The sequence below is a fragment of the Nestor notabilis genome, unplaced genomic scaffold (assembly GCF_000696875.1).
Source record: "Nestor notabilis isolate BGI_N333 unplaced genomic scaffold, ASM69687v1 scaffold14096, whole genome shotgun sequence".
In the NCBI taxonomy this organism is placed as follows: Eukaryota; Metazoa; Chordata; class Aves; order Psittaciformes; family Psittacidae; genus Nestor; species Nestor notabilis.
In genome coordinates this window covers 187-13,559 of record NW_009934331.1, presented here as the reverse complement: position 1 = coordinate 13,559, position 13,373 = coordinate 187, and the positions used below count along the sequence as shown (strand labels likewise).

Below are 13,373 nucleotides of genomic sequence, written 5' to 3'. Positions count from 1 at the left end.
CAACTCCCAGCTCAGGAGTCAAGTCTGCCCTGTGAAGAGCACCATGTTGGGAATTCACCCTCTGCAACACAGCAACAGCTTGCTCCCACCTGCACCCTGAAGAGCCGAGAAACAGCAGCAGCCTTTTCTCTCCTTGCAGAGGGGATGGTCCTTGGGACACACCGCACCAGCTCTTTTGTGTCTCTCCAGACTCCATAATTTCCTACCTCAGTACTGGCGTGGGTGCAAGGCCAGGCAATGCCCAGTTACCACCAGTGCACCACTTGTGAAAGTAGTGTGTGGAGCTTTCCAGCTACACAAGGCTACTGAGATGGGAAAGTAAACAGAAACATGGAAACTTCGTGCAGTTACATGACAGCATGAATGGATACTGGAAAGACTCTCAAGCTGAGCTTTAGAGAGTTGGTCTAAAATGCATATGCTCCACCTTCACTTCATAAGGGCCTAACTTTCAAAGAGTATTCACTAAAGAGAATTGTCTTGTTAATCAGTCAAAAAATCCCAAACCAACAAAACCACACAAACCAACTAACCCACTTCCGTCCCTCCACACAATTTGAAATTCTTTGCCTATCATCTATGGAAACGCCTTATCTTCTATCCTGCTGCCAGTTAAGGCAATTACTCCTTTGCTATTGCTTATTTTTGATAAGCAATGATTAGGTTTATAGTAAACAATATAGGGTAACTCAAAACTAATTAAAGACTGATCCATGGGATAAAAATGTGTAATTAATTTCTTTCCATTATGTGCTCAAAAAGAGAGAAGATGATAGATAGGGATTTCAAAGGATTTTTTCTCCTGCTTCCAACTTGCATTAGTTTTGTACAAACAATGCAAGAGAATGGGTTTATCTGAACACTGGTACACAACTGCAAATTAACATACCAAATAGTAAGAAATATGTTATATGGACACTGCTAGACAGAAGAATTAAAGATAACCAGACTTCTTATAAAAAGATTTATTAAAAATAAGTTCTTTAAAGAGGAAAAAGCATGACCCACCTATATACATTAAATTGTCAAATCCTTTATGGGGCTTATAATACAATGTATTCCAAACTGAACAACAGAGATCACATCTTTTTTTTAATGTCATGCTTATTGCAACATAAAAAAGCATATGTGAAGAGAAATACCAAACACTTAACACACAATCATTACAAGCAAACTCTTGAAATCAATGACTACTTGCAAAGATGGAACTCAATGATCAGCATGATGTTATTATTAAAGACAGAAACAAGAGTTTACAAATACGGTCTTCAGTGGTTACAGTTTATCTGACAACTGCTTGCTTCCAATTAGTTCTTCATTTGTATTGTGAGTTAAAAGATCTTAGCAAGTGGGTTTGTGTTCTATAAATGTAGAAGTATATTGGGGACAACAAAATACCACCCAAAACCAGATAAAGAAATGCATCTTTTCCAGGTCTATTGCAGTAGGTATCAAAGATTCTTCTTAGGAAGCAAGTTACACAATTGCTCGTTCTCTTTAACTCCCCATATCTCTGGCAGTCAGAACCACAAAAATAGTTTTTCTTAAAATTACTTTATTTTACAAGAGTGTTTTTCACAAACAGTGACATGACAAATTAGCACTTGATTCTGCATGCTTCAGATGACCTCAGCTTCTCATACCCAGAGGTCATATTGAAAGTAAATCCTTTCAGCTGGGTCTTGAGAAGATTTCCCATGTTTTAGTGCATACACACAGCTAGCTGAGAACTGCAGTATTACAAACCTCTACCTATCCTTACAGAATTCATTCTAATCTCAGATGCATGCAGGAGATCTTACATCTTGAGATCTTTGAAGCATCCTCTTTAGTCCCATAGTTTAATAAGACCATCCCAGCCACACGTAATGACTTTAGATGTTTCGTGTGGATGCCACACTGCACCGATACAGACTTTATCATGTGCTTTTAATCTGCTGTAGAGTTTTGTTGTCTTCCAGTCCCAGATGTTAAGTTTTCCATCTGCATCTCCAGATATCACATAGCTGTATTAACAGGATTAAAATAAAAGCTGTATCATGTGTGAAGACTGCTTGTATTATAATACTTTTATATTGAGCAATGGAAAAGGGCTTCACCCTTTTCCTGTGTGAGTCTTCCTGTGTGACAGTCTGCAAACATACCTACCAAAGAATTAGCATTCATCCTGTGCTCTGCTGCACACAGATCCTGCAGAAGGTGATTCATCAACTGCAAGGTAAATGTGCTAAGCAATGTGATTATACCATATACTGTGTTACTGGAACTAAAAAGAATACATCAGCAAGAGAGAAAGTGCCAGAAGTTTCTCTAAAATTTATAGACACTTGTCTCTGCTTTTTCCTCCAGTGCTGCTGAGGTTATTCTCCAGTTTTTATAGTAATGCATATCTTATGTACGTATAGTGGTAAATGTATGGGCATATTACTGAGCAAAGAGGATGAAAAATATGGTTCTCTGAACAATGAGGGTACCTACACCAGACCTGCAAATTGGGAATACTGGGCAAGTCCGAATCACAGGTTCTTTAGACAAGTGCATATTGTGGGAATAGACACCGTGCTACAGACCACACACAAAAAGAGCCAGATGCAAGCCAGAAGCCTCCTGTGCTACACCAGGGCTAGTCTCTGGGTGGTTTGTCAGCAGTGTAAGTCACCTTTGAAGAACGGGGGATCAGGACTACATGGATTGTTGTCTAAATGTTGCTCAAAGCGACCATGGAGTATAACTTACTCCAATCAAATGACAAGAGTAAACTTTCCATTCTGCTGCTTGGCTAGAGAACTCTGTCTGATGCCGAGTTAATATGGTGGCTGTGCATCAATGAATACTGCAGAGGACTCAAAAAGAAATTTAATGTCTGTGCTAGCAAGTTTTAAGATGAAACTTATTCTCTCAAAAAACTTACCTCATGTCAGGCGAAAAATCCACTTGACAAGCGTAGCCTGCTACCATGTGACCTTTGAAAATTTTCTTTTTGTTTAATCTGAATCTGTTCTGAGCTCCAAAAATCAGAATTTGGTTATCGATCGGCTGGCAAGCCAACCATGTCCCTACAAATGTGATAAACAAAGGTGGCATCAGAGTGCTGCATTTGAATAAACAGCCTTAACTGGAACGTTTGAAGATTTTTGTTACTTTTCTTGCACTATCTTAATCCAGATGTTCATTACATAACAGGGTTCCAGGTAGCAGCTGATATTTCTTCTGCCTGGTACAAACCTTACATTTGACAGGATTTGGGACGCCTGTTCCTACAAAATGCACTCAGGACTCTGGATAAGCTCTGGCTGTTACAAAAATGTGCTGTATCAACCACACTGACTTACTGATACGTTTTTAAGCTACTAAGTTTGCTGGTGTACATAATCAAGTAATTCAGATGAGGGGAAAAAACCCCCTATCTAGCTGCAATCTATCTGACTACCTGTCTTGTGGGTAGTCTAAGAGTGTCACCTCTTATTTTCTTTAGACAAAAAACACATCTAGGTTAGACAGAGGAGTCTTTAAATGGTTACATTTTCGCAACTATTTAGTATTCTCTGCCCTAGCAGAATGCAATTTAATACAGATACTTCAGTGAAAGAGAAAAGCCCAGGCTTTTCTCTTAACTCTACCTTATTTTGCATCTTGGCAGTGCATTAACTCCTGTCTGAGAATCCAATGAAGATAATGTGCTACAGAACACCATAGAATATAGAGATTTTTGTCCTGAACTCAGCATATCATCACTGTCTTTATAGAGTCTTATGCAAACAGTGATAACATAAAACGTGCTGACTTGACTGTAAATCTGGTCACACTTCCAGCTGCTAGCTTGGAATTTCAGGATTTTTTCAGCCTCCCAAAGAAACAACTCACATGTATACCACAAGCATGTTACTCTCCTACTTCTTAAAAGGTCTGTTTTCTCTATCATTCAGGAGGAAAAATTTAATTGATAAGATTCTTAAATCAGTGCCCATAAGTAGAAGATTTCCACATATGTACAATTTTCAATTGACTTTTCTTTAAAGGACTGAACTCCAAAATGATGCATGATGTCTGGCAAAATCTGTAGCTTAACTATTCTGAAATAACCTGTTCTGTGTGATACTGGATTATTGTAGTCAAGATAATGTTAGTTAATGTGACAGGTGATGTCTTGAGCTGAAAAGATGACTATTTCATTCCTAACATCATTTACTGTCTCATCTCAGAAATCAAATGCTAGCCAGCCAGAACTGGAAAAAGAATGAAAAATTCAGTATTTCAATACAGAAGAATGAAATGAACTGAAAAAACTGGACCAGAATAAAGCAGGTTGTGCAGAAAAAAGGGTTGAAAAAGGCCAGCCTGGGAAGCTAACGCTTTTAAACACAGCTATCTCTTTCTCCAGAATCTTCCTTTTTATATTAGAAACCCATTTTTATTGTTAAGAATAAAATAATATCTACACTGGAAAGCCATACAATTTGATGCTGACAGCTGGCTGAAAACGTTAGCTGTACAACAAGTTGATCAGTCACTACTTGGCATAATGGGACTGTTAACTGTAAATCTGGCAGCTTTAATAATGTTGACACTAAAGCAATTTAATTTTGGCCAAAACAAAGACTGTCCTGTTAGAAGGATTTTCACTGATTACTGGAAGCTCTAAACCTTTATTCTCCTTCAGTTTGCTTCTAATTGAAGAACATAAACATCAGTGAAACATTAACATACAGAAACATTGAAGTAATTTGGTATTTCTCTTCTGCAAGAGTTGTTTGGGCTATATTCAGAACAGAAAAGAACAGCATTACCACGATCATGTACAACATCAGTTTCAGCTTTAACTGTGGCACCACAAGGGCTGAACTTCCTTAGTACTTTGCAGCCATTGTCAGTTCCCACCATTGTTTCTCTTAATACTTTAAATATAGCAAAGAGCATATTGTAGCTCTATGAAAAGAAAGAGTCCTTTTGCCCTGTCTGGATGAAGGTCTAAATTTAAAATGATACATTTATCCTGATTAACTCTTATTTTTGATATACTTTTTGTTCTTAAGACTTTTAAATCAAATCCAGATCCAGTCCAATCTTGGAATAAACACACACACTGATTTGGAGTGGGTCATGCGGGGTAACAGGGGGACACAACACGGCAACACTACAGAGATGTAACCAGTAAGACATGCCTATGTAAACTAGGCCTAAGCAGGCAGTAAAGTATTAACTTACCATTTGGAGACAAAGTCACAGCTGGCATTGAATGCATACTTGGCTCTGCGATATACTTAAAGTCTACAGGAATGTCCCTGCAAAAGGAAGAAGTATGTTTTATGAAGACATTCCAAAGGGCTGCCTCCAGTCAGTTGATTTACTCAGCCACTGAGCCATGTAGAGTGTATCATAGTGTCCAAAGGATGAATGTGTAAAAGCTCAAAAACACTATGAATGCCCACCTAGACAGCTCCAGCTGCAGAGCCACCTACAGGATAACCTTTGAGAGTGAATTTACCTCACTCAACCCCGAGTGTAAAGCAGAAACATAATACCAATTGTTAAGAGTAAAACTGTAACACAAAGATATTCTATTGCCTCCAGTTTAAATGCAGCTCTTACAAAATACTTACATTGGTAACAAGAATAGATTGATATACGCAGGTATCTTATTGGAATGTCTGACTGACTCAAATTTTAATTATCAGTCCCTGCAAATGCCCTTTTCCTCCTGAACTCCCCCAAAAGATTGCTAACCAATTCTGAATGTTCAGAAACCTGAACTGTGAACTCCCTGGTGTCAACTGCACACAGGACTGTGCTAGTGCACATTAAGAACATACACTGTCCTATACAAGGCTTAAGCAGAAGAAGTAAAAAAAGTACATTCTAATCCTTACTCCACAGAACTGTAATTTGGTTTTGACTATATAAATTGAATTACTAACAGTCATGCATACTCACAGTATTCCTCATACCCTACACTAGAAAACTGGTAAGAAGGGAAGGTATGCACATGTCTTTCTCATTAAGCAAAAGAATTCTCCAGCAGAAAATAGATTTGATTAATGTATTTAGCATAAAATACATTTAAAATTTTCTGTAGCAACATTAATTATTACAAAGGGGTTATGACTTTATTGTTTAATTCACACAAGTAGAAGAGCTGCTGGGACATCACTGGAGCAGAGTGTGGGTGGCTTCTTTGTACTATTTGACCGAGCCTTGCTGGATAGCAATATGGTTGACATTAGCAAGGTAATTACAATTCTATTTTATTGTGGAGTAAGTGGTTTCCTGTCATCTTATGTTAAACAATACGCATACAGGCAACAGGGTGAGAAGCTGCTCTGCTGTCAGGAAACAACACAAATGTTCCTGCAAGTTAGATGGTAAAATCATTTACCCCTCAGAATAAGGTCAACCCATTTCACACAGTCTGTGGATAAGAGCATGCGTGGGGATAACTGGCTTCCAAACAGGCAGGTCCAAGACTAATGTTGGACAGCAAAACTAACAAAGTCCACATAATCTCTAAGGCTGCCCAACGTGATGGCACAGAAAGTGCAGCCCCTCATGATCCATCCTACCATTTCACATCAACACCCAAACAGCTTCAAACCCACATGCAATAGGACACAAAGTTATCACTGCAGTAAGGCCAGATCCTCATCAGCTCCCACCACCCACCACTCTCCTCAAGCCCACTGGTCACCTAAATCCTCAAGGCCAGGTAAAAGCAACCCCACTTTAGGCCCCATTAAAAAGAAGTCTCATCACAGAAGATGCATCACCAATGCAGAGTTGCACTGCAGCAAAAAATTTAAATGCAGCACAGGTTGTCCTTCTTTATGTTGAAATATACCAGACACACTTAGGACAGCTGCAAGATACACTGCATCAAATTATTAGGCAGAATAAAGAAATATACTTATGTTTCACATTTTTTTTTCCAGTCAAATTGCTAAATAAGTAATATCATCCTGCTCCCTTAAGCAAAACTAAAACAAAAAAATTATCAAGAAAGATGCTGTCATGGTTTTCTGACCTCAAAACTCGTATGCTATACAGTTTGTTCAAATATTTAAAGATCTTCAAGCTCCCACTTCGTAGCATTTCAAAGGCTGAAAAGTTTTGAATATCAAAAGTAGTATCTGCTAGCCAAGATTTAGAAATGTGATACTCTGGGGTTCTAACACAACTTCTTCCCTAAGCAGCAGAACAAAAAAAACCTTTTTGAAGAAAGAAGTGTGTATGTGTGGGACCAAACCAAACCAAAACCCCAACCCAATCCGAGCTCTCTCAAAGGGTACAGTATCTTCACTGAGAATGATGGAGAAAAAGCCTGCTGAGGGGTATAGCTTTACAGAGATGATAAGCCTCCTAAGCCTGTCAGGATAATAACTAAGCTACCACAGTATAGTTCTTGCTTTGCTAGCTGACTTGAAGGTAAAAGGAAATAAAAGCCTCCAAGGTCAATTGCCCACATAATTTCACTGCTTTTCCAAGTAGGATCAGATGCACATGAAGCAATGACAAAATAATATCTTGCATTTGTAAAAGAACACAGAATATGATACCCATGCCAAGTTTAATATCCCTGCTGTAACAATACCATCACAGGAAATGAGAAAGCAGGCAAGTCTTAAAGTACTCCCATTAAGATTCCTAAAGAAACCATTTAATCTGCTAGAGTCTGTGCTGTACTTGCAGTCTGAATGTTCAGCAACCAACGAGCTGCAATTGAGTGAAATCCATGCTTGGGATGAACTCTTGGGGGAAGGAGATCTAAATTCTCAGTGGAGAAGTTCCTCACTGTGATGAAGTCTGACATGGCGTCCCATTACCAGCTCTGGCCAAGTCAAAGTGTTTACAAAACATACTACAAAATTCCTCTAGACAATTGAAACTAAGCAATTAGACCAGCTTTAATTACCGGCTTTTAAGGCCATACTTGGGTCATATTTACTTCTGCTTTGTTTCTGTAAGATACTGAAGAAGTATTGTTCAGAAGAACATATGACCAAACATACAAAAAGGTGCAGTAACCAAATCACCCTAAGCTGCAAATGATTTTCCTTACGAACTTAGGAAAAAATTGAGAAATCATTTTCCACAGAAGTTTAAGCTCTAAAAGCTTTTGTAGTGATTATATTAACTTAGCTTTAAAGCATTGTAAAACCTTGGATCTTAAAATTATAGAAATATATAATATCCATGATAATACATATATCATGGTAGGTTGTGGAGAAAGCTTTTCAAGTCATGCTTAGGAAGACAGCACTACATTTGCTTTTTCTAAAGCCAAGAAAACACCAACGACTGTTTTACAGCACATTGCCTACAGTTGAGTTTCCTATTATCCAAACAAGGGAGCTCTTCAGCATACAACAAGCTCAGTACATATTTTTTCTTCAGAGAGAAAAAGCTTCTGCTACTGGAACAATCAGGTTGTGATGTTCCCATGCCAGAACCTTTTTGCCTTTCCTGCTCTTCCCCACAGAGTGACTAAATCCACCCACTTTGCTATTTATTTCAGCCATCAACACAAAGCTCACAAAACAAGGGCAATCCAGTCTCAAGGAAATAACAGATTTGTGCAAGTGAGATCATCCTCCCACTCACTAGAGAGAAGACATTCCTTAGAAGATATTATATGTAAAGATTTTTCTTTAAAGAGCTCAGTAAATGCATGGGTTTAATTAGGAAGTACTGAACAGAGGCTCTCTTGGAGTGACATATGGTGACAGCATTACATGTCTAGCCCAAGTCTGGCTTCCCAGACTTTGGTCATTACCATGGCTGGTACTGGCAATGATAGCAGCTGATCACAGACATGCTGAGGGTTTTGCTGGCTGCTTGGGTAACATTCAAATACCACAGATTGGAGTCTTTTGTCTAGATTTGTCACAGAGCTGTAAATCTAGTGTCTATATTGTGTAACAGTTTTGCATGTGTGAGCAGCAGAAGAAAGGAAATTGATACCTTAAGATATGGAAGTGATTATTTTAGAGAGAAATTTGAAATCCTAGAGAAATCTTACAAGTCCTAAGCTGAAAATCTTAGCATCTAGAACCTTGTGAAAAACATTTCAGATCAGAGAGATCTGCTTCCTCCCCAGGTGTGTTAAGAATTGGAAGCCATTTCAAATCATGGGTTTTATGAGTTTTTCTTTGATAGACTTGCACTTTTCTATCATCTGTTGTATTCATACCGTGAGTACCAATGATTGCCAAAACCCCCCGAAATTAAGGTACTTTGATTAATGTATTTAGCAGAACACACATGCAAAATGTCCTGTAACAACATTAATTAATACAAGAGGGTTATGATTATTAACTATATGAATATTGTATTAATATTAAACTACTTGTTTAATACATGGGTCACGTATTGTATGATACTATGCACATCCAAGTTCAAAGCATTCAAAACTGACACACATACACGAATGTAAGACAGCAGGTTAATTTAAGACCTAATACTCAAGGAAAGGGGAGAGAACAGAGATCACTAATAGAGTGCAGCATGCTTCAGGGTGACAGGGCTATCATTATGCTTTCTTTGGGGGAAGAGGAAATCTAGGAAATATCTCAGGCATTAAGCCAGAATAGGGTTTTAAAGCCAGCTTTTCCTCAGCTATCTAGAACTGGGCACACTCCAGTGTCCCACGTGCAATGCGCTCTTTTAAAAATAAACTCTCTTCTCAGTTTGCTCATAATACACTTTAACTTAAAATTCAAAAATTTAAACTTACCATTCCCAGACTCTTAAACTCTTGTCATCAGATGTACTCACAAACCTTCTATTTTCATCCACAAACACAATGGTGTTGACAGCTCCCAAATGCCTATCATATTCCTGCACAATCTCACCACTTCGAATATCCCACTACAAATAAAAGAGTCAGAATAAGAGCTTGTTTTTTACTGAATATCAGATTTTTTAAAAGGAAGAGATATTACATAGACATACCTGCACAATTTTCTTATCTGACATTCCTGCAACAAAGAGATTTTGTTTATCTTCATCAGGATTGAACTTGACACAATAAGGAACCTTCCTGTTTGTGAATCTTGAAATACATTGCCCTGCAACAGAAAAGCCATTCATGGTGCATCAGGTTCGAAGTTCTATGGGCTGACTAGTTCTTGCAGATCCTGATAGAAACCATTCTTTTTACTTTTACTTAACTAACAGTAGAAAATACTTGTTTCATAGCCCTTGAGAGGATTAGAAGGTAGAATTTACCCTGCTCTTTGACTAGACCTTCTTTCACATGTTTGTATTAATGCACCTGCACAAACACATACAAACTGTTCCCTACCTTTACTACAGCTTTCTAAAAAAAAAATATAACCCCAGAGTACCCTGTATGTCATGAGGACATATTAAAACTACTAGGACTAGTCAGGATACCACAAGCTGACCAGTATCTTTGCAAAGCATCACCTCTTTAGGATCAGAGGTGTTCTCAACAAGAGACAAACTTGGGGAAGAATTCCTCTATCCTAAACTTAGAAAAGGGTAACAGCAATCCAACTGCAAAACAAACCACTGACCCCCTCCTCTCATAGCCTCAGCCATGAATACCCTCATTACATGTTATCTGTAACTTGCAGGAGCCTATTTTAATCTGAAAGCTCAAGACATTTTTCAGGTGTCTAAATGACTGAGTTCAGATTCAAGACTGAAGAATTTGACTTACACCTTTCTAACTGTCACCTCTGCAAGACTAGTGGCACCACTAACCAAGAAAGCTAATGTTTCTTTCAAACATGGAAACTTCAGGAACAGACTTCAGGTTAAAAAGAATATTGACAAAAATCTATCCTGTATCTTTTCAGCTTAAGAAACTATTGGAGCAGAATGCGAGAGCATGAGGCCTACCCTCCATGTCCTTATACCAGCAACTTATCTTATTTGGAGTGCTTTTCAAGCTCAGGTTAACCAAAAGATCAAGTGAAAGAATTCTTCTAAATTAAGCATATTAAAGTGTGATTTCATTACTAAATAGCATATTTACATTTACAGGTATAAAATTAATTGATTTGGTAAAACTCTGTCTTTTTGCTGAAAACTGTTCTAGCACCACAAATAACTATCAGACTTTTCAAATAAAAAGGTATATGAAGTATAGCTATACAGGTAGTGTTAACTACACCATTATGGATAACAAAACACTTAGGGGAAAAAAAAGACTATTCATCCTGTCACAAAAGCCTGAACACTGAACTACAAGATGACATTAAAGACAACTGGAAACAACATGACTGACAATATATCAAGATACTTTCTATTAATTAAACATAGTGCCAAACAACAGTGTCTACAAATATAAGCCTACCTGTTTCAGTGTCCCAGAGTTTAAGGTAGCGGTCATACGCAGCACTGAGAAACCGAGTGCCAGCATTATTAAAACAGATGTCTCTAACAGCTTTGCTATGTCCTACAAGATAGAAAACATGCAGTGATAAACTTTTAATCTATTCATGCTTAGAATTAATGTGTTTGTTTCTTAAACAATGTTATGCATGTTAGATGCTCTAGTCTTTTAACAATGCAAAGAAAACAAGAAAATCACTCACTGAAGTTCTTCCTGAGCACTAGTAAAGAAAGATTCAAGTGAAAGAAAGTGTAACTCCTAAGGAATAATGAAAATAAAACCCCAAAATCCTCACACCTTTAATGCACTGGAGATAGAAACAATAGCATTGCACAGAATCAACTACTTTGAATCATTCATAAATTGATTTACAATCAATCTTCAGCTTCAAAGATTGTTCAAGTCACAGTTAAGAGCTGCAAGAGGAATTTGAAACACTGTAATAATAAATTGTCAACATTTAACGAAAAACAGGAAAGACCAACACTAAAGATACATTTAAAGAACAAACATTTATCATTAGTAAATAAGTACAAAATATGGGAAATATTAGATTAGAAAATTAATAGTGCTTTCATCTGGTGTTAACCTTGTTATCCCTCAAGGCCAATTGTTTCATGCGACCACTGCATTAGACTTGTAGGAGGCCTCTTTATTACAACATTGGCACAGTAACTTAAATATAGCAAAACAGCAGGTGAATCTGGCTTATAATAAGGACCTTTTGAGAAAAGCAGTCAAACTGTTCAGAAGGAGCAGTCTATTGAGAGATAACCTTTTTCGAGCCATCATTTTCATCACACTGCTGTTATCAAAAATATTAGGTGAAAAAAAGACTTCTTTGTTGTTACTCAACATATATTCAACTCAGTGTTCTAGAAATGTTCCCATTTCAAAAGCAGAATCAGTTGCTTTTGTTCTGCATTCAAGGCTGCCAAGAAGTTTGTATTTCTCTCTCTCTCTCTCAGGTATCTGCTTTAAAAAGCATTTGTTAGATGAACAGAGACAGTACCTGAACCTAAAAAAAAAAAAAAAAAAAATCAACCAGAAAAACCCCAAAAACAAACTCCCATGCTTTTTGCACGGAAGAAATGACCTATTTGAGATGGGATCATCAGACCATGAGACGCCCTCATTGCATAAATACAGAGAGCTGCTGTTCTCAACATGAAGATGGGGCAATTCAATCTCATGATTTTGCCTTTGGAAAGGAGTCTTGCATAAAGTATTGATGACTGCAGCACACTAATGTTTTAGTTTAAGGGTCATAAGATGTTTTACACAAACATTAAATTATATGGAATAATGACAAAGGCTCATTAAAAAACTTGCATCTTTTTCAATTCTTACTGCCAAGATCATACTGAATACTATTTCTGCTGGATGCCTACAAGTCCTCTCTATGATAAATTAACAAGCAAACCTAAATCATATCCTTCCATGAAATTGTTTTTTAAAAAAAAAAAAAAAATCAGTTAAGAAAGAAAAGACTATTACCAATAAATGTTCGTAGACATCTTCGATCACCATATACTTCCCACAGCTTGGAAAAATAAAGGGGATGGGGAGAAAAGATGTCAGTTTCTAAACAATGATGCTGAAATTAAGTGCAAGCATATATGGCAACATGTAATTAATTAAGAAATTAATTACGAACATACAACACCTACTGATTAATCACAACTATCACAACCCAGAAATTCACAAGAATGCTCCTTCACCTTCTTGTTAGCAAAGCCCCCTTAAAATAACTAAACCCCCCATACTGTATTCCAACATTAAAGCCCTAAGGTTTTGCTAGTAGAAACAAAACCAAAAAAATATCACCAGTTTTCTAATATGATGTATGCTGGACTAAAATGAGATTAGTTCAAGACCACAAATGCTTCAATAAAACACTTGAAGAGAAACCTATTGCTAGCTGTAAAACTAGGCTTCACAGAAAATTAATGATTATAACAACAAAGGCAATAATCTGAGGAACCTGCAACCTCCTAAATATTATTACTAAATGATTAAC

At 37.3% G+C, this 13,373-nt stretch overlaps 1 protein-coding gene across 1 annotated transcript; it reads right to left on the bottom strand.

The window, feature by feature from the left end:
* Window positions 1-1,535: 1,535 nt before the first annotated feature.
* On the bottom strand, window positions 1,536-12,896 carry CDC40 (cell division cycle 40; the record flags this gene model as incomplete). The annotated part of the gene is made up of 7 exons (XM_010017285.1): window positions 1,536-2,006; window positions 2,912-3,056; window positions 5,206-5,282; window positions 9,725-9,858; window positions 9,943-10,058; window positions 11,315-11,416; window positions 12,851-12,896. Coding segments are annotated over 7 exons (798 nt in total), but the record flags the coding sequence as incomplete, so codon positions are not given.
* Window positions 12,897-13,373: the final 477 nt, after the last annotated feature.